The sequence below is a fragment of the Lepus europaeus genome, chromosome 15, assembly GCF_033115175.1.
Source record: "Lepus europaeus isolate LE1 chromosome 15, mLepTim1.pri, whole genome shotgun sequence".
Classification (NCBI taxonomy): Eukaryota; Metazoa; Chordata; class Mammalia; order Lagomorpha; family Leporidae; genus Lepus; species Lepus europaeus.
Genome location: NC_084841.1, coordinates 71,180,868 through 71,204,038, shown reverse-complemented (window position 1 = coordinate 71,204,038; position 23,171 = coordinate 71,180,868). Strand labels below are relative to the sequence as shown.

General features: G+C 36.6%; 1 protein-coding gene across 1 annotated transcript in view; it reads right to left on the bottom strand.

Moving 5' to 3' along the window:
- SLCO6A1 (solute carrier organic anion transporter family member 6A1) overlaps window positions 1-23,171 on the bottom strand; it is a 138,109-nt gene that overhangs the window by 22,542 nt on the left and 92,396 nt on the right. The window contains exons 9-11 of the mRNA XM_062211958.1: window positions 15,281-15,476; window positions 8,918-9,071; window positions 2,144-2,331 (exon numbers count right to left, since the gene is read on the bottom strand). Of these exons, the coding sequence (XP_062067942.1) occupies window positions 2,144-2,331; window positions 8,918-9,071; window positions 15,281-15,476 (538 nt within the window). The remainder of the gene's footprint in view (window positions 1-2,143; window positions 2,332-8,917; window positions 9,072-15,280; window positions 15,477-23,171) is intronic.

Below are 23,171 nucleotides of genomic sequence, written 5' to 3'. Positions count from 1 at the left end.
AAAAAAAAAAATAGAGTATATTAAAACAATATAGTATTATCATAAAAACAGGTCCACAGATTGATGAAACAGAATAAAACCCCAGAAGTAAATTCACACATTTATAGCCAACCAACTGATCTTAGACAAAGTTAAGAACAATAATAGTCTTTTGAATCAATGACACTGGGAAAATTGGATACCCACAAGCAGAAAGGTAAAACTAGACACCCTTCCCCACCAACACACACACTATGAACAAAAATCAATTCATAATGGTTTAAAAGACTTGAATGTAAGGACTGGGACTTTGAAACTACTAGGAAAAAAATCATAAGGGAAACACTTCAGGACATTAAAATGGGCAAGGATTATCTGGATTATCCCACAACAGTGCAGGAAACAAAAGGAAAAATAGACCAATAGGCTTTCATCAAACTAAGCTTTTGCACAACAAAAGAAGTAATCAATACAGTGAAAAACAACCAAAAATGGAAGAATATCTGCAAATTTTACATCTGTTAATACACAGAATTTATAAGGAATTCAAGCAACTAAATAGCATATGTGTGTATATGCTGTCCAGTTGCAGACATGTGTGCATAATACAGTTTAAAATGGGCAGACATTTCTCAAAAGAAGACATACAAATGGCAAACAGCTACATGAAAAAATGCTCATCATCACTTCACAAGGGAAGTGCAAATGAAAACTGCAATAACACCTCACTCTAGTTAGATTTGCTATTATCAAAAAGACAAGTTATATCAAATGTTACTTTGACAATTTTGCAAAGGTCCTAGCACACATACACAAGCAGACTACTGGAATTTCCACAATTTCTAGAAATCAGGGTGGTTGGACAGACTGCAGTAGGTTGCAGTTACTCAGTGTTGACCAGAGATGAAAACTGAACACAAATAGTTGTACCACAAGATGGGATATGATTCAGTAATGTGAAACAGAGAGCTGCCGGAGGTTGCATGTAGTTGTAAATCCTTTTTTTAAAGTAAAAACTTTAAAAGTAGTGTCACCTTTTAAGAAACAAAACACTACAATTCCATAAAGTAATTTTTAAAAGTGTTGGTGAGGGTGTGGAGAAAAGGGAGCCCCTGCACATTGTTGGTAGGAGTGCAGATTAGTACAGACACTACTTATAACAGTGTGGAGGTTACTCAAAACACTAAAACTAAAACTATCGTATGATCCAGGATTCTCACTACTGGGTGCATATCTAACAGAAGTGGAATTAGTCTGTAAATGAGATGTCTACATTCACTGCCATCTTTATTGTACCTCACTCACAAAGATCAAGAAATGTAACAAGTTTCCATTCATGGACGAACATACAAAGAAAATGTGATATATACACACAAGTGAATACTACTCAACTGTAAAATTTGCCACTTGCAACAACATGGATGGAACTGGATGCTCAAATGTTAAGTGAAATATCCCAAACACAAAAAGATGATTATCACATAATCTAACTCATGTGGAGCCTTTCAAAAAGGAGTTCTCATAAAAGCTAAAAATACAGTGATGGTTGCCATAGGCCGGGGAGGGAAGATGAGAGTGGAGTAAGTAAAGGTTGATTAATAGGCATGCTATTAATTAAAATTCAGTTCTTCCTCCACTAGCTACTTCTAACTTGCTTAGTAGCCACATGATCCTGGTTGCTTACTTGTTGAGACATTTCCTTTTCTCCTAGTCAAATAGGATATTTAGAAGTAAATAGTCAATAAATAGCTAAAGTTAATGAATCAACCAATAATTATACCTGTATAATTAAATTTTCTATGTTTATGAATATTTTATGTGTGTCAAATTAAGTAAATCCATTTAGTTTTAGGTTAAACTGAATATGATGCCTAAATCTTTTGGGCAAATAAATTAGCTGAAAGAGAATATTAAACATATGCATGATTTTGATATGTAAAAATTTCCCAGATATTTGAATTTCCCATGTATGGTAAATTGGCTTAAATAACCAAAACTAAATGTGATGTCTACACACCTTATGCAACTATTTACATAAAATCCAAAGAGCAAAAATTATATACATAAGTGTGTAGTAATTTTTACCTCTGAATATTCTAAGACCTTCCTAAAATTATTTTCTTATGTATTAAATGCATAATGATTATGTATAATTCATACATACCGGAAGATGCACAGGGTTCCTGGTATACCAGAAAATCCAGAAAATATAATTGAAGAAAGCAACAATGCAATGAACAAAGGCACTTTATGGCAGTTTGCCTCACATTTCCCATGTCTGGCATCAACAATATCCCCATCCTGATCTGGGCTTGTTAATCCCTTATGAATGCAAGAACAATTGTAGTACGTCTATGAGAATTGAAGACAGGAAACAATGTTTCAGAAGTATAGTCATTAAACAAAAACTTTTATTGTCACAAAATAAAAATTAAATCAGGAACTACAGAGTGATCCAGACAATTTCAATAATGTATTTCCTTACATTAAATCCCCTTTTCACTATTTAGGAATTAAATATCAATAATATAATCCAAAGTATTTTACCCTACCTAGAATCATTATTTTTGGTGTTTTGTGTGTGTGGGGGGGTGTATAAATTTAGGTACTTAAGGAAAAGTTCTGTTTATTTCACAAATTTTCCTGAAAGGTTTATGTTGACTTTCATAAATAATTATTGAACAACTATATAAATTTTGAACTTCTAAGAACAGTGTAATGAATAAAATCAATTTCAACTGTGACAAAATCTGGACAGTTAACTGAATATGATGGGTTTGAGACTATGCTAAAAAGATAAGATTTTATTTTCCATGTCATACTGTTGCAGAAGACACAGCTCTTGGGGCTGGCAGTACTTTCAGGGACACATGCAAATATTTTAAGTGTCAAAAGCAATCAAAGATAATGAGTATCTAATCATAAATCTAGCCTAAATCATATTTCTTTTTATACAGTGCACCTCTAAATAATGCCATTTATTGTTTAGAATTACTGTTTTTAAGAAGAAAGAGGAACACAAAGGCAACAGAATATATTACCCATGAAAGTTAATATGTAGTCCTTCACACAGAAGCCATGGAAATTTGTAGTTACTGTTTCAAGGCTGATAATTCAGGGGAGACAAGCCAGGGATATATTTGGAGAAGACTAAGCATAGTTTGGAGATTCAGTAATTATTAATATATTAATCTATTGAAATAATTCTAAATTTCAGAAAAGGAGGGGGAGAAAGACAAGATGGAAGGGGACGAAGAATATCAGCAATAACAATAGAAACACAGAACTGGATGACGATTAAAGGAATAAGAGGAATAGAAAATGGCTTCAACCTGAGAAATTCAGAAAATTATGGCCCATATATGCCAGTTGGGTTGAGGAAGTTGCTATGAGATTGCTACAAATGTTGAATAATAGAAATACCCCAACATCTCAGTTGCAATTGATTTATTCCACCAAACTTATTGACTACTTATGTGGCAAACATCATTCTAGATATTGAGAAAACATAGTAAATTATATAAGAGAGAGCACTGATGCATATAGAAAACTCTTTCTAAAGGGAGACTAGCAATTAAAAAAGAAATCAAACAACATAATGCAACATACATATGCAAGTACTATGGAGAAATGAAACAAAGCAGGGTAAAAGTAAAGACAGTATTGGTTGTTAGCATATTCAGGAATTGTCTGAATGATGAAGTTGTACTTGAGCCAAGATCTGAATATATTGAAGAAATGATTCACATGGCTATCTAGAAGAAATGTGCTTCAGATGGGAAAAAAACTAGTAATTGAAAGTCTTAGGCTAACACTTGATTGACAGGTTCAAAGAAAAGCAAGAATGGCATGGCCTGGAGTGCAATGAACATGAAGGAAACTAAGAGGAAATATATTCAAGATGGTAGAGGAAATGTAAATTATATGGACCTCGATTGGTAACAATCAAATCAATTCAAGAATCTTGGATTTTATTCTTAGTGATGAGAAGCCTCTGGAAGGATGTAAGTATAAATGACTTACATGTTAAGAGATGGCCCAGGCTTCTTTGTAAGCTACTAGACTACAAAGTCAAGGATAAAGGCAGAGAAAACAATTAAAAAGCAATTAAATGTGCAAGACAACAGTGCTAGGTACCAAAGAATATATGAAAAAAAAATAATGAAGATGGTCAGTTTCACCATTTATTCCGAAAGTAGATTTGAAAGGATTTATGAAGGGGCCCTAGACTGGGAGTAGTTATCAGAAACAGAACGTCATATGAGGAGGACCTCCCTGAGAGACCAAGACCTTCAGCCAAACTTGGGAAGCGGTCAAAAAGAAAAACACCATGAATTCACTCCTCCGTTTCTGTCTTTCTGAATACCAGTGAGGACTCATTCTTGTCATCCAATCAGAATTCAGAAGGCAAAGAAGTCCTCATCCTATAGTTCAGTCTACTAGGACAATGAAAGGGGTAGAAAGGATGAACAAGTGCATCTGGAGGTCAGACAAATGATACCCAGCTCAGCAGGTGATTTCAGGCTCAGACTCTAGGGTAACTAAAGGGAGAAGTGGAAATATGAAGATTTATCGAGTAATATGAAGCTGTGGAAGGGTTAAAGAACTGAGGAGCAGAGCGAGCTGTAAGAAGGAAGCCGTGGTTCAATAGCAGGATAATTGAAATTGAGATCAGAGAACGAGTAAGATTATTGACAAGAAAAGGCCTACATGCTGACCAGATAAAGATGCCAAATGAGGTAGGATGCACACAAATGCTTGGGAAAGAATAAATCCAGCAATTAGAGGGACAGAGGATTAGATTCTCATGATGAATTTCAAAATCACTAAGGATTTTATTGAATAGGTGAACAATGAATGAGGGCCTGAAGTCTTCAAGGAATGAGAGGAAGCACCCTGAATCTGAAAATGACAGTAACAAGAAGGCTAGTAGAAGGAACACCTGGTGTGATGTTTCAGTGACTGATGCTTGGGAGAAGGAAGGGAGAACATGTTTTAAAGGTAGGAGTGAGGAACAAGGCGGATGCTAACCTCCACTGTGACAAAGAGGCAGGTAGCAAATGGGAGAGAATATAGCCATCTGCTATTTAAGTAGCAGTGAAAAGGGAAGCGTTTCCCAGGACAAAGCATGAATCAGAGTCCAAAGGTAAAGGGGAGAGGGTAGAAAAGAGGTTGAAAATATGGTGATTTTGCTGATACTTGTGACTTCCAGAGGACGCAGTAGAAGAGTTAGGGTGATATGGATAAGAGGAAGTTGAAATAAATCAAGGAGATACATAGCATATCCATATAGGGATAAGAAATTTCCTGACAGCTCATGACTTCTGAAAATGACAATCATGTAGAAGTAAAATGGGCATAATATGACTAGTCCTTGAACCACCAGTTCTTTAAAAATTCAGAGTAATATAAACAAAATGACATTGAAATGAAATAGCAAATATATCCTAGCATAAAACAGGAAAGTAGATATAAATCCTGCCATATCAACAATTACATTAAATATTAATAGTCTGAAAACTCAAAAGACAGATTAATATAATTGCATAAAAACAAAACTATGTTATATAGTGGCTGTGGGAGACTCTTTGAATACAAAGACACCAATAGATGGAAAATAAGAGTTTAAAATTAAGATATACTATGGAAATAATCAGAAGAAAAAAGCTAGAGTAACTGTATAATATCCTTTAAAATAGTCTTGAAGACAAAGAATATTATTTCCAGAGATGAAAAAGGACATTCTGTAAAAATACAAGGAACCACACCTCAAGAAGGTTTAACAGTTATCAGTGTGTACACAGAACAGAACCTCAAAATAGATAAAGCAAACATAAGGTGAGAAATGGGTAACTATGCAATTACAGTATAAGATCTTTTTCATACACAGTGCTCATAATTTAATACATTACAAGGCATGCAAAGTGACAGCAAAATTGCTTAAATTAAAAGAAATACAATAATAAAAGTAGAGTTGGAGGTAACCTAGAGACTGGGGTTTGCAGCAAGAATGTTAAGGTAGCTTTGGTTAATACCTTCCAGGAAATGGAGAGAAAATTATAATGAATTCAATTCTGAAAATTACAATGAAATAAGAACCTCAGCAAGTGTGTTTAATGGCACAGTAGAGAATGCAGAATTGAGGTTAGGGATTGAAAGACAGGCTCATGCTCTATTTAACACACAAAAGCAGGAGATGGAAAACAGAGAAAATTCTGAAAAGATAATGGGAGAGAGTGCGAAGGTCTGTCTGCAGTCAGTATCGGGCACAGTTCTAAGACGCCATCCATCCAAGAAGCCCTCCCTCTGTTGTATGTAGCCTGCATATTTCCGAGGACAGTGAACTGATGAATGCTACCGTGGCAAAAATCACTTCTAAAAAAAGGGAATATTTGATGTAATTTTCACCTAGTTGGGTAAGCCTCAAAATATACTGAGATCTTCCTGAAGTCAGAGCTTCAAACATCTGATACAAGGGAGATTGTCTAGGCTTGAAATTGAAAAAGACATATAGAAGCTAAAATCACATATGGGTAGCCGGTATTTATAAAACTAGTCCCCAGCAGATAGCCACAAGGAAACAAAGACCTTATTTTTTTTACAGCCCATATCAAATTTTACTAATCAGAGTGTCTGCTATGGTCAGATGTCCTTCAGAACCATTGTTGCCATGACAGCTAATTGCCCTGTTGGGTAATTTCTGACAAATCTGTTGTATTCCTCTTTCAAGTATTATTAGGAAAAATTATTTTATTCTTTCAATTTTTGTAGAGAAAATATTTTCTTCAAGAAAAATATTTTCTTCTTCCTTCAATTTCTATTAGCTAGCATATAACATATTAGTTACCATATAATTTGAGTGGTTAATTTTGAGCAGTATTTCCAATGTACTCATGATGAATCAACTATTCCTTAGAGGAATATAATAAAGTTATGAAGAGTTCCAAGAAATAGAATGTCCCTGAAAGTCTCCAGGAAAGAAAAGAGGGATTGAAGTTATACAGTAGTTGGCCTGCTTTGCTCTCAAATATCTCATGGTACCAAAACATCAGGTTCAATGAATTCTTCTGTACACACTGGTGAAAGTTTTTTTTTTTTTAAATGCATTTACTTGTTTCAAAATAAAATGGAGGAAAGTAATTAAGTGGGAATCTACATAAAGCAAATTTTTCATAACTTAATTAATTATTGAAGATGAGTAATTGAGTCACTGGAATTCATTGTGCTTTCCTCCTACATTTAAAACTCTCCAGAGTAACATATTTTGAAGTCTTAAACATTACTTTTAACATGTAACACTTAAGAAGAAAGATCTTTAAGGCTGGCGCCATGGCTCAACAGGCTCATCCTCCGCCTTGCGGCGCCAGCACACCGGGTTCTAGTCCCGGTTGGGGCGCCGGATTCTGTCCCGGTTGCCCCTCTTCCAGGCCAGCTCTCTGCTGTGGCCAGGGAGTGCAGTGGAGGATGGCCCAAGTGCTTGGGCCCTGCACCCGCGTGGGAGACCAGGAGAAGCACCTGGCTCCTGGCTTCGAATCAGCGTGGTGCACCGGCGGCGGCGACCATTGGAGAGTGAACCAACGGCAAAGGAAGACCTTTCTCTCTGTCTCTCTCTCTCACTGTCCACTCTGCCTGTCAAAAAGTTTAAAAAATAAAATAAAAAAAAATAAAAAAGAAGAAAGATCTTTAAAGGATTTATAACTTTTTTAGCTTAATGCCCAGTGAAAGCCTGAAGGCATTATTGTATCACAGTCACATATGGGTGACAAGTGACTTTATCATTAATTAGGGAAGGTGGAATAGCACCTATGAATCAGGAAGTATATTACTTTGTTGCTCTTACCCATTCACAAAGACTACCTAGAGAAGGAAAAGAGAAACAGGACTTTTAAAGCCTGGGTCCACACTTCTTACTACTTAGAAGGTAAAAGCTACTACTTAGAAGGAAAAAAAAAAAAAAGTACTACTTAGAAGGTAAAAGCTGAAGTAGGTATTCCATCACTTGGTTAAAAGCTTATCTGTGCAACTTTGGATATAAAAATAATTAACCCAGACCCAAACCAATAAAGGAGTGGTCAACTGCTCTTCATGACAAAAATGAGAAGGCCTAAGTAAATAAGGGATTATGATGGTAACAGCCTCAAGAGAAGAGCAAACTGGGGAGGGGGCAGATTTTAAAACTGCTACAATTTATGTCAAAGCCAAAAGACAAACAAGGAAAGCATACATTCGGTTTCAGGTCATTCCCGCCATGCGGCTCTTCCTTATCTCCAACTTAGCTGTCATGGCTGATGTGCTTCATAAAGGCCGTCTATGTGTGCCATACTCTAGTAAGCCATAAAGTGACCGATCCCCTGATCTGACTTAACATGGAGGGGGAAGGGAGGGAAACAAGAAGATACACAGCAAAAATTCTGAATACTTTACAGAAAAACAGAAACTGGTGTAAAGCACAATATTGCTCAAACTCTTACTATGGAAAATCTGTATTTTAAGGTTTTGAGGAATTGGATGCTGCTGACAGAGAGCATAGAAAAAAAAAAGAACTACATTAAAGTGAAGACAATGTCAGTGTCGATGTTTCTTTCACCAAGTTATGGGGAGGGGGGGAAGCCACTGTAATCCATAAGCTGTGCTTTGGAAATTTATATTAATTTAATAAAAGTTAAAAAAAAAACATTGTTTTGATGAGAGGCAGATGATAGACAGCCACTGCTTCACGGCTACAAAACGGGTGATGTAACACATGGAGATACGTGATAACAGAGGAGTTATTGCCCCTACTCTCAATCCCCACAGGCCCTTGGATTATGGAAACAAAACAAATTTTGCTTTAATTTTTTAATTAAAAAGTTTTTATAGAGTTAGGAATAAAATATAACCAACATCTATAAATGGAACAGCTTACTGGAGAGGAAGAAGCAAAAGAAAATAAAATCACCTTTTTTTTCTGTGAATATTTAGAAAATCTGCAGCCAGCAAAGCAGGGAGAAAAATATTCCACATTATCTCTTCCACATACTGAAGAATAAAGTGCGGTTGAGCATCTACAGTGCTTGTTGCAAGGAGCTGTGAGATTTCCCATCTGCCCTGTTCTGCAAAAACAACATGAAAAATAATTATAATGCCATTGTTTCATAATTAACTTATATATCAATGTATCTATCAGATTCATAAAATACACCTGTCAAAATAAGTTCTTCTTAACAGCTTTCTTCTAAGAAAGAATCTTTCTTCTAAGAAAGAACATTCTTTCTTAACAGCTTTACCGGGGTATAACTTACATACAAAAAATGCACAGTTAGAATGTACAACTTGAATCTTTTTGACCCATGAACTTCTCACCACGATGAGGCTAGTGAATATAATCATCACTCTGAAAAATTTCTTTGTACCTGTTTGCAATTCCCTCTGGCATTCCTTGATCTACTTTCTGTAGCTATTCATCAATTTTAATTTCCTAACATTTCACAAAATGGAATAATGGAGTATGCATGCTTTCCATGAATTCTTTCACACAGCTGCTTTCAAAATGATATTTGAAATCAAGTAGTGTAAATATCTCTTGCTTTGTTCTTTTTGCTCACGATTGCTCTGTCCACTCTGGGCCTATTTTGGTTCCAAAATTTTTTAGTAATGTTTTTCCTCATCTTCTGGGGAAAATAATCTGCAATTTTAATAAGGATTACAGTAAATCTGTAAATTGCTTTGAGTATTATGCACATTTTAACAATGTTGATTCTTCAAATCTGTCAACATGGAATATCTTTTCATTCCCTTCATCAGTGATTTAAAGTTTTTGTTGTGCAGATCTTTCACCACATTAGTTCAATATGTTCCATGTATTTTTTGTAGCTATTGGAAGTTGGATTGCTTTTTTGATTTCTGTTTCAGATAATTCACTATTGCTGTATAACAATGTTACTGATTTTTGTATACTGACTTTGTATTCTAAAACTTTGCTTGCTTATTAGTTCTAACGCAATTTGATAGAATCTCTGGGCTTTTCTCTCTATATATGATCAGTGTTGTATATAACCAGTGACCATTTGAGTTCCTCCTTTCCAACTTAAGTGCTCTTTATTTCTTTCTCTTGTTTAATTGTTCTAGCTAGGACCTCCGGACAATGTTGAATAAAAGTTCTGAAAGTGGGAATCCTTTTCCATCAGCTTTCCCCCATTCAATACGATATTGGCTGTTGACTTGTTATACAATAGTCTTCATTATAATTTGCTCAGAATTTTTATCATGAAGGGATGAGTTTTGTCAAATACCCTTTCTGCATCTAATAGGATGATGACATGCTTTCTGTCCTTCATTCTCACCATTGGTGTATCACATATATTGATCTGTGTATATTGAACCATCCTTGCATTCCTGGGACAAACGCATGAACATGGTGAATGATCCTTTTGAAGTGCTGTTAGATTATATTTACTATTATTTTTTAAAATAATTTTTGCATCCATGTTAATCAAGTATACTGACATGCAGCTTTTTTTGTGTGTATGTCCTTGTCTGGTTCTTGTATCAAGGTAATGCTGACTTTATATAATTAATTCAAAGGAGCTCCCTCCTCATTTTTTAAAAAAGTTTTTTTTAAAGATTTATTTATTTATTTGAAAGGCAGAGTTACAGAGAGTCAGAGGCAGAGAAAGAGAGAGACAAAGAGACAGAGATACAGAGAGACAGAGACAGAGAGGTCTTCCATCCACTGCAAATTCCCCAAATGGCTGGAGCTGAGCCTATCCAAAGTCAGGAGCTTCGAGCTTCTTCTGGGTCTCCCATGTGGGTGCAGGGCCCCAAGCAGTTGGGCCTTCTTCTACTGCTTTCTCAGTCCACAGCAGAGAGCTGTGTCTGAAGTGGAGCAGTCGAGTCTCAAACCAGCACCCATATGGGATGCTGGCACTGCAGGCAGTGCATTGCACCATGGCTCTGACCCCTTGAAATAATTTAAGAAGCACAGTTGTTATTTCTTCTTTTAAAAGTTTGAGTGAAGCCATATGGTCTTGGACTTTACTCTAATGAAATTTTTTTTGATTACAGATTCAAATGTGCTTCTTGTTATTGGACAATTTAGGTATTCTATTTCCTCATAAGTAAATATTATTAAGACTCTGTGTTCAAGAATTTGTTAAAGAGGTTGTAATGCTTTATGTTCTCACCTGCAGTATATAACAGTTTCAGTTATTCTCCCCTATTTCTCACCAACACTTCATATTGTCTCCAGTTTACTTTAGACATTCTTACTAGGGCATATTAGTTTCATATTGTAATTTTACTGTTGTGTTCCCTTAGAGACTAATGATATTGACCACCTTTCCATATGTTTATTTTTCATATTTACATATTGTTTGGCTAAATATAGGTTCAATTGTTTGGCTTCATTTCATTTGCTTGTTTGTTTTCTTATTGTTAAACATTGAATGTACTTCATATAATCTGGAAGCTAACCATAGAAATTTCAAATATTAGAGTAGTCTACCCTGTGTAAACAGGGGTCTTTCAAAGATTAGAAGGCATAATTTTGGATGAAGTCTATAGTTTTTCAATTTATTTCTTTCTATATCAGGTATTTGTTGTGATATTTAAGACATGAAACTAATCAGTCTTGAAATTGAACAGTGTTAGCCCTTCTCTTTTGCTGTTTTTAACAATTATCTTTGGCTTTTCTAGATCCCTTACATATCTGTATCAATTTACATATTCTTTTGCTAATATCTAAGCATGAAATATGGCTGAAATTTTATTGTTAGTTGATTAAAAACACGCATCAGTTTGAATGGAATTGATATCTTCCAGTTCATGAACATGGAACATCTTTTCATTTTAAATTTAGATCTTTAATTTTACCCACTAATTTTTCAATAATTACTATATAAATACAGGTCATTAATATCTTTTTCAGGTTTATCTTTAAGTGTTTAATCTCAGGTGTTAATAATATTTTATTTATTAATAATTCCCAGGTGTTTCTGTATAGTATACAAAAATACTTTAGATATTTTATATATTGACTTTGATTTCTACAACACTTTTTCTTCATGTCGTTGTTGGCCCCATTTTTCATATTAATTTCTGCTTCTTTACAGGTATTACATAAAGTACCACAGATTATTGTATATTTATCTCATATCCAGCAACCTTACCAATCTTATTTTATTAGTTCTGGTATTTATTTTCATATTCTACATACACAGGCCTGCTGTCTTCAAATAGACACTTTTACTTCTCCTATCTGGATACCTTTTATTTGTTTTCCTTATATTATTGAAATGGCTGGAATCTCAATTACAATATTAAAGTAGACATATGTAAAGCAGATATCTTTTGTTCCTGGATCAGTCACTGTTTCATCATTGTCTTTGTGTACTAGAACTGCTATAACAAAATATCAGGAAGTGGGTGACTTATAAGGCAGACATTTGTCTCTGACAGTTCTGGATACTGGGAAGTCCAAGACCTAAGTGCTGTCGGGGCAGATTCCGTATCTGTTAAGGGTGTTTTTCCAGTGTGTTGTCACATGGAGGAGGGAGGTAAAGCGCAGATCTCTCCCTCTCCTTTGAAGTACACTGATTCCAGCGTATGGTTTCCACCCTCATGGCCACGTCTAAACCTACGTATGTCCTAAAGGCTCCACATCCAAATATAATCACATTGGAGGTGAGGGCTTCAACGTATGTTGAGGGCATGCAAATATTTAGTCCATAAAAATCGAGTATAATGTGACCTGTAAATTCTCATACATTCACTTATCAAGTTGGCGTACTTCCTTTCCATCCCTAGGTTCTTGGCTTATTAGAATGGAAGCAACATTTTATTTAGTAGGATTTTTTTATCTTTTGGATCTATGCAGATTTTGATAAGATTTTTTTCTTTTAGTTGGTGTAGTGAATATTCTTTTAGTTGGTTTAGTGAATATGGAGTAGTGAATCAGCTTATTTTTAAATGTTAATCTAACTTTTCATTTCTGTAATAAGTCTGATTTGATTATAATCTAATTTCTTTTTAATATGAGGGAGTCTCCAAAATGTTTATGGGCCATTTCTATGAAAACATATTAAGAAAAAAATTATGCATGTTGGGGCCAGTGCTGTGGAATAGCAGGTAAGATCACTGCCTGAAGTGCTAGCATCCCAAATGGGCACCAGTTCAAGTCCTGGCTGCTCCACTTCCAATCCAGCTCTCTGCTATGGTCTGGGAAAGCAGTGGAAGATGGTCAAAATGCTTGGGCCCCTGCACTCGAGTGGAGATCTGGTGGATTCTGGCTCCTGGTTTCAGATCTGCGCAGTTTGGCAGTTACAGGCAATTGGAGTATGAACCAGAGGATGGAAGACCTCTCTCTCTCACTGCCTCTCTTTCTCTCTCTCTGTAAATCTGACTTTCAAATAAATAAATAAATCTTTAAAAATAAACTATACATGCATTTCAAAAATTTTGCACCAAAATAAATTCAAGCTAACTTGAATTTATTATAGTATATGTGAACAAGATATAGTTTGAGGCATTAAGAAATATATGACATCAATGTGAAAAAAAATCCCATCAGAATAACATAAATTCTGCTTAAACTGAAGCAAGAAAAAAACACTACACTACATTTATAGTTATGCTTGGATCGAATATAATAAAATCACTGATGGTTTAGGAAAAATTTGTGAGGAAAGTGTCCCAAAGAAATTAGCAGTTTGCGAGCAATTCCAACATGGTGGAACAGGGAGGGAGCTCACTGATAGTCCAGGAAAATATAGTTTAATAAAAGTGAAAATAGTGCAGTCTCAGGGAAGAGTTAGGGAAAAAACTGCATAGGAAAATCATACAGAATTAGAGGGGTGTGGTGGATTGATGTGGAGGACTTGGGTGCCCACGACTCGGGAGCCCAACTGCCGAGAGTCTCCTCCCCACCAGCACTGGAAAGAGAGGCAAGGCGAAACTGCAGTACCCTGAGACACTGGTGGAAAAGTGGCAGGAAGAGCCTAGAGGGAATGAGGCTTGAAGCCCCATGGGGGAAAGTACACCAGCCTAACTAGAGGAAAGAAAAAAAAGGGGGGACAGTACAGACATGATTCTCTCTCTCCACTCACCTCACAAAAGTGTGTGAGACAATAGAGCAGGTGCCATTTTGGACATACATAACAGCTGTGCCAGCTCAGGGCTGCGCCCGCCCACAACCAAACAAAACAACCTGACTCTTGTGGGGAGAAATAGCAGGAGACTAAGACCTAGTGAATGTGTGGATCTTATGAATTGGGACTGTGAAAAAAAAAAAAAAACTGAAGGTGTGTGGGACAATTCACGGTGTGGCTGAGATGTGAGTAGTCTCGGTAGGAGACGCCACAGACAGGTGGCCTTGGCTATATAGTAAGAGACATTGCAGGGGTCTGAGTTTACACTGAGGACTGCACAGATTCTTCGTGTGGTCCTTGGGACAAAGCAGACAAATATACCCACTAGGGCTAGCGCTCAGGTACTGATTGCCATCCCAGAGAAGAGCACAACTGAGTGGAATTACTTCTCTTCTGAATAAAAAAAGAGAGCGAGAGAGAGTGAAGATTTACCACACCAAACCTGGGTGTGTCATCTTTGGCACACCCTTAATCCTAGAAGATAGGAAGGGAAGCATCAGGTTGTGGGAAATAGGAGCTGGGTAGTGGGCATTAAAACACAGTTAGACAGACAGAATATATTGGTGGTTTATAGCACAGTAGGGTTAAATGCAGTTTGCAACTATTTATTATATATTTTATAAAGAATTTGAATGTTCCCAATAGATGAAATGTTATATAAATGTTTAAAGAGATTGATACAAATTTTTCTTATGTGACCATTATACTTTGCCTATGCACATCAAATTATCATGCAATACCCCATAATTATGAATGATTATGTGTCAACTAAAATTTTTTAAATATATAGTATCTACTTCTTTAGTCTTGGCCTTTGACTTTTTTTAAAAACCATCAAGGCTTTTAATTTTTTAAAACAATACTCTATTTTAATTACTTCTTTTATGTTATTTATGGCAGATGGGCATTCCAAGAGATGTGTTAACTGCTGTACCAAATGACTATGTTTTTCCTTTAGTACTTTTTGAATGTGTGAGTAGTCATATCACATGACAACAATATAATACTTGTGCCCTTAATATAAAAGGTGAAACTATACTTCATATATCTTTCAAATACCAGTACCTCAGAGAATGATATTAAAACATAAGGGTTATTGAATGATAATTATTAATTAACTAAAGAATATATTATTGGGTGCTTATGCAAAAATATAATATATACAAGGTTATATTTACCCATCATAATCTTCATTGATTCCAGCAAATTTCACTGAATCACAGTGTATGAAAATTAAAACCACAAGGGTTACTACTGATACAGTAGATGTGACCATCACAAATCTCATCAGGGCTTTGCAGGACATTTCTAACTTGGAAACAATGACACCTCCCAGAAGCTGGCCAAGGGCACCACCTGGAAGTAAAATAAGTCCTAAAAAAGGGAAAGAGAAATCAAGTTACAAAATAATCAGCTGACAGCATAGAAAATTCAGTCCCCTCTGCTCTAAACCTATAGCAAACTACAATTTAAATTAAAAGACAAGAACACTTAAAGGCAAGATAAATACCACAGCAATAAACTAGAGAAATACAAACCTATGAATGAAAGCAATGCCATAGACCTGTTGCACTCTAAGGCAATCATAGTGAAGTTTTGCTCCAATTCAATAATGGTGTCTAAAACAAAGCAGAAACTTATTCCAAGCAAAACAGAAGACAGGAGCTGTCTTAACAAGAACTATTATTAGCTAGCTGCCTGGATTTTTGGCTGACTGCAAGAGGCATAATGATAGTCACAGATTCCCAGATTTGTGAATAAATATTGAACAACCCAGCCATTGGTTCTATGAGTGCACTGAAATATGAGCAAGTTCTCCACAAAATGGAGCTCCAGAGTGGTCACTCTAGGACGTGGCTTTATATTCAAGCATAAAGGAGCAGAAAGAGTCAAGCACAAGAATTAGAAAAAGGAGTTGGGGGAAGGGAAACACAATAAGACAAAAAGCAGATGAAGACAGCACAGTGAATTCATACATTGACAGGATCCCCTCTTACCTCCCCCAAAAAATACAACAATAATAATTTACAGAGGACTACAGGAAGAGAAATGTAAGACTAGAAACAAACAAAAACAATTCCAATAACCCCAATTTAAATTTATGTCACAGAAACACTTGACAAAGATGTCAAAATAAGCAATTTCAGAATGCTCAAAAACTACATAGCATTAAAATCAAGTATCCCATAAAAATGAATTAGAAAGAATAAGAAAACTAGATATTAAAAATAGAAAAAATGCATTTATTGAAAGTCTGGTAGATGACAAAAGTACAAATAAGACACCTGGATATTAAAACCAAAACAAATATAGTTACTGAGGGGCCAGTGTTGTGGCATCTAGCAAAGCCACTGCCTGCAATGTTGGCATCATGATCCTGTCCCAGCTGCTCCATTTCCTATGCAGCTCCCTGCTAATGGCCTGGGAAAACAGCAGATGGTCCTTGTGCTTGGGTCCCTGCTACCTATGTGGGACACCCAGATGAAGTTCCTGGCTCCTTGCCTTGGCCTGGCCCAGCCCCAGCTATTGTGGTCATCTGAGGAGTGAACAAGTGGATGGAAGCATGTTCTCTTTCTCTCTCTCGCTCTCTCCCCCCCCACCACCACCACAACTCTGACTTTCAGATAAATCAATAAATATTTTTGTAAAAGAACACTGTCACTGAAATTAAAACTCAAGTTTCACAATAATTTTAAGACTAGAAACAATTAAAAGTGAATTAGCCAGCTGGGGCTGTGGTGTAGTGGATTAAGTCTTTGCCTGTGGCGCTGGCATCCCATATGGGCGCTGGTTTGAGTCCTAGCTGTTCCTCTTCTGTTCCAGCTCTATGCTATGGCCTGGCAAAGCAGTAGAAGATGGCCCAAGTGCTTGGGCCCCTGCACCCACCTGGGAGAACCAGAAGAAGTTCCTGGTTCCTGGTTTCCAATCGGCCCAACTTTGGCCATTGCCATTATTTGGGAGACAGCTAATGGAAGACCTTTATCAGTCTCTCCCTCTCTCTGTCTAATTCTACCTCTCAAATAAATAAATAAAATCTTTTCTTTAAAAAAAAGAGAGAATGAATTCGTGAATTATGAAATTCACAGTGTGTACCTAAATCATACCATGCAGCTTCCCAGACCACAGTGGAATGAAGCTGGAAATTAACAACTCAAGAATCCCTAGAGCATATGCAAATACTTGGAGATTGAACAACATGCTCCTGAATGAACACTGGGTCATAGAAGAATTCAAAAAAGAAATCAAAAACTTTCTGGATGTAAATGAGGATACCAACACAACATATCAAAACTTATAGGATACAGCAAAAACAGAGTTATAGCAATATGTGCCTACATCAAGAAATTGGAAAGGCACCAAATAAATGAGCTTTCAACGCATCTCAAGGATCTAGAAAAACTGTGGAAAACTGGGCCCAAAACCAGTAGAAGAGAAATAATTAATATTAGAGAAGAAATCAACAGAATTGAATCAAAAAAATTACAAAAGATAAGCAAAACGAAGAGCTGCTTTTTTGAAAAAATAAAATTGACACACCATTGGCTCAACTAAGTAAAAAAAGAAGAGAAAAGATCCCAATCAATAAAATCAGATGAAAAAGGGAATGTAACAACAGACACCACAGAAATAAAAAGAGTCATCAGAAATTACAAAGAGTTGTATGCCAGCAAACAGGGAAATCTATCAGAAATGGATAGATTCCTGGATACATACAACCTATCTAAATTGAACCATGAAGACACAGAAAACCTAAACAGTCCCATAACTGAGAAAGAAATTCAATCAGTAATAAAGGCCCTCCTAACAAAGAAAGCCCAGGACCAGATGGAGTCACTGCTGAATTCTACCAGACATTTAAAGAAGAACTAACTCCAATGCTTCTCAAACTATTCAGAATAATCAAAAAAGAGAGAATCCTCCCAAATTCTATGAAGCCAACATCACCTTAATTCATATAACCTGAAAAAGATGCAGCATTGAAAGAGAATTATAGACCAATTTCCCTGATGAACATAGATGCAAAAATCCTCAATAAAATTCTGGCCAATAGAATGCAACAACACATCAGAAAAATCATCTGCCCAGACCAAGTGGGATTTATCCGTGGTATGCAGGGATGGTTCAACATTTGCAAAACGATCAATGTGATACACCACATTAACAAACTGCAGAAGAAAAACTGTATGATTATCTCAATATATGCAGAGAAAGCATTTGGTAAAACACAACACCCTTTCATGATGAAAACTCTAAGCAAATTGGGTATGGCATGGCCAGCATCCTATTGAATGGGGAAAAGTTGGAAGCATTTGCACTGAGATCTGGTACCAGGCAGGGATTCCCACTCTCACTACTGCTATTCAATATAATAATGGAAGTGTTAGCCAGAGCCATTAGGCAAGAAAAAGAAATTAAAGGGATACAAATTTGGAAGGAAGAAGTCAAACTATCCCTCTTAGCAGATGATATGATTCTTTATTTAGGGGATCCAAAGAACTCTACTAAGAGACTATTGGAACTCATAGAAGAGTTTGGCAAAATAGCAGGATATAAAATCAATGCACAAAAGTCAACAACATTTGTAAACACAGGCAATGCCACAGCTGAGGAAGAACTTCTAAGATCAATCCCATTCACAATAGCTACAAAAACAATCAAATACCTTGGAATGAACTTAACCAAGGATGTCAAAGATCTCTATGATGAGATTTACAAAATCTTAAAGAAAGAAATAGAAGAGGATACCAAAAAAATATGGAAAAATCTTCCATGCTCATGGATTGGAAGAATCAGTATCATCAAAATGTCCATTCTCCCAAAAGCAATTTATAGATTGAATGAGATACCAATGAAAATACCAAAGACATTCTTCTCAGATCTGGAAAAAATGATGCTGAAATTCATATGGAAGCACTGGAGACCTCGAATAACTAAAGCAATCTTGTACAACAAAAACAAAGCCAGAGGCATCACAATACCAGATTTCAGGACATACTAGAGGGCAGTTGTTATCAAAACAGCAAGGTACTGGTACAGAAACAGATGGATAGACCAATGGGACAGAATAGAAACACTAGAAATCAATCCAAACATCTACAGCCAACTTATATTTGATCAAGGATCTAAAATCAATTTCTGGAGTAAGGACAGTCTATTCAACAAATGGTGCTGGGAAAACTGGATGAAGCATGAAGCAAGACCCCTACCTTACACCTTACACAAAAATCCATTCAACATGGATTAAAGATCCAAATCTACGACCTGACACCATCAAATTATTAGAGAACATCGGAGAAACCCTACAAGATATAGGCACAGGCAAAGACTTCTTGGAAAAGACCCCAGGAGCACAGGCAGTCAAAAACGAAATTAACATTTGGGATTACAACAAATTGAGAAGTTTCTGTACTTCAAAAGAAACAGTGAGGTAAGTGAAGAGGCAACCAACAGAATGGGAAAAATATTTGTAAACTAAGCAACCAATAAAGGTTAAATAACCAGAATCTACAAAGAAATCAAGAAACTCCACAACAACAAAACACACAACCCACTTAAGAGATGGGCCAAGGACCTCAATAGACATTTTTCAGAAGAGGAAATCCAAATGGCCAACAGACACATGAAGAAATGTTCAGGATCACTTGCAATCAGGGAAATGCAAATCAAAACCACAATGAGGTTTCACCTCACCCCGGTGAGAATGGCTCACATACAGAAATCTACCAACAACAGATGCTGGAGAGGATGTAGGGGAAAAAGGAACACTAACCCACTGTTAGTGGGAATGCAAACTGGTAAAGCCACTATGGAAATCAACCTGGAGATTCCTCAGAAATCTGAATATAACCCTACCATACAACCCAGCCATCCCACTCGTTGGAATTTACCCAAAGGAAATTAAATTGGCAAACAAAAAGGCTGTCTGCACCTCAATGTTATTGCAGCTCAATTCACAATAGCTAAGTCCTGGAATCAACCTAAATGCCTATCAACAGTAGACCGGATAAAGAAACCATGGGATATGTACTCTATAGAATACTATACAGCAGTAAAAAAAAAAATCAAATCTGGTCATTTGCAATAAAATGGAGGAATCTGGAAAACATCATGCTGAGTGAAATAAGCCAGTCCCAAAGGGACAAATACCATATATTCCCCCCGATCAGTGACAACTGAGCACCTAAAAGGAAACCTGTTGAAGTGAAATGGACACCATGAGAAACAATGACTTGATCAACCCTTGTCCTGACTGTTGATGAACAACTTAATACTTTATCCCTTTTAGTATTTTTTTGTTCTACTTAATACCATTGGTTGAACTCTGTAATTAACACACAATTATTCTTAGGTGTTTAAATTTAACTGAAAAGTGATCCCTGTTAAATATAAGAGTGGGAACAAGAGAGGGAGGAGATGTACAGTTCGGCACACACTCAATCAGACTTACACTGAATGGTAGAATTAGAAATGTGCAGGGGCGGCGCCGTGGCTCAACAAGCTAATCCTCCACCTTGTGGTGCCGGCACACCGGGTTCTAGTCCCGGTCGGGGCGCTGGATTCTGTAACGGTTGCCCCCCTTCCAGGCCAGCTCTCTGCTGTGGCCCGGGAGTGCAGTGGAGGATGGCCCAAGTGCTTGGGCCCTGCACCCGCATGGGAGACCAGGAGAAGCACCTGGCTCCTGCCTTCGGATCAGCGTGGTGTGCCGGCCGCAGCGTGCCAGCCGCGGCGGCCATTGGAGGGTGAACCAATGGCAAAGGAAGACCTTTCTCTCCGTCTCTCTCTCTCTCTCACTGTCCACTCTGCCTGTCCAAAAAAAAAAGAAATGTGCCAGGGGATTCCAATTCAATCCCATCAAGGTGGCATGTACCAATACCATCTCACCAGTCAAAGTGTTTAAGTTTAAGTTCATAATTGATCATAATGATAGGATTATGAGTCAAAGAGATCACATAAGCAAGACTAATGTCTGCTAATACTAACTGATAGAATTAAAAAGGAGATAACAATTCATCATGGGAAGCAGGATACACAGCAGACTCATAGAATGGCAGATATTCTAAACAGCACTCTGGCCTCAGAATCAGTCCTTAAGGCATTCGGATATGGCTCAAGAGCCCAGGAGAGTATTTCAGGCATGGAAAGCCAAGACACTCTGGAAAAAAAAAAAAAATGACCTAAATGAAAGATCTCCGCGAGTGAGATCCTAGTGGAAAGAACGTGTCATCAAAGAAGGAGGTACCTTTCTCTGAAGGGAGGAGAGAAGTTCCACTTTTATATGGCCTTATCTAAATAAGATCAGAGTTGTGGAACTCAAAAGGTCTCTATAGCCTTAGCAGCTCATTGACAAGAGCCTCAGGTGATTACTGACATCATAAATAAGAGTGTCAATTGTTAAGTCAACAACAGGAGTCATTGTGCACTTACTCCCCATGTAGGATCTGTGTTCTTAATGTGTTGTACTATGTGAATTAACGGTATAATTAGTACTCAAACAGTACTTTATACTTTGTGTTTCTGTGAGGGTGCAAACTGTTGAAATCTTTACTTAGTATATACTAAATTGATCTTCTGTATATAAAGATAATTGAAACTGAATCTTGATGTGAATGGGATTGGAGAGGGAGTGGGAAATGGCATGATTGCAGGTGGAAGGGAGATTATGGGGGGGGGGGGAGCCGCTATAATCCAAAGCTGTACTTTGGAAATTTATATTTATTTATTCATATTTATTAAATAAAAGTTTTAAAAAATTAAAAAAGGAAAAAATCAGAGCTAGAATGACTAATCTCTGAACATAAAAAATAAGTTGTCTCCTTTATATGAGGTTGTAAAATGTAACTCAACCCCTGTTCTCTTCCATCCAGAACCCATAAACCCAGCCCAATACTGAGGAAAAAAATTAGAAAATTTCTGTTAGAGGAAAATCCTACAAAATATAATCTTAGCACTACAAGTATAAAGTCATCAAAAAGAAGGCAAGATTGAGAAACCGCTGTCACCCAAAGGAGCATCTGGAGAAAGACAGCTAAATATGATGTGTGTTTTTTTAAATTGTGAAACAGATTAGATAAAAACTGAGACTACCTGAATAAACTATTACTTTCAGTTGGTAATCATGTATTAGTACTGATTCATTAATTGTAACAAATCTGCCGTACCAAAGAATGGTGTTAGTAAAAGGGTAACTGGGGTGTTTGGTATCTATGGAAATGTTCTGTAGCATCTTTGAAATACCTTGGAAATTTTTTTAAATGTTTTTAAAAAGTAACATTTATCTTAAAAAATAATTAGAATAAAATAATGGCCTCCACAAAACTTTTACAGCAGTTGTGCAAAAAGTAGTGAAGCAATATCCAAAAACTGATGTTTGAAAAATTACAGCTAATCTTGTCCTGACTGTTGATGTACAATGTAATACTTTATCCATTTTAGTATTTTTTTTTTGTTCTAGTACTATTGGTTGAACTCTGTAATTAACACACAATTATTCTTAGGTGTTTAAATTTTAACTGAAAAGTGACCCCTGTTAAATATAAGAGTGGGAAATAAGAGAGGGAGGAGATGTACAATTTGGGACATGCTCAATTGGACTTGCCCCAAATGGTGGAGTTAGAAATGTGCTAGGGGATTCCAATACAATCCCATCAAGGTGCCATGTACCAATGCCATCTCACTAGTCCAAGTGATCATCTTCAGTTCACAGTTGATCACACTGATAGGTCTAAGAGTCAAAGGGATCACACAAACAAGACTAGTGTCTGCTCATACTAACTGATAGAATCAAAAAGGGAGAGAATGATCCAGCATGGGAAGTGGGAGACACAACAGACTCATAGAATGGCAGATGTCCTAAATAGCACTCTAGCCTCAGAATCAGCACTTAAGGCATTTGGATCTGGCTGAAGAGCCCATGAGAGTATTTTAGGCATGGAAAGCCAAGACACTCTGGAAAAAAAAAAAAAAGACCTAAATGAAAGATCTCTGCAAGTGAGATCCCAGTAGAAAGAATGGGGCCATCAAAGAAGGAGGTACTTTCTCTGAAGGGAGGAGAGAACTTCCACTTTGATT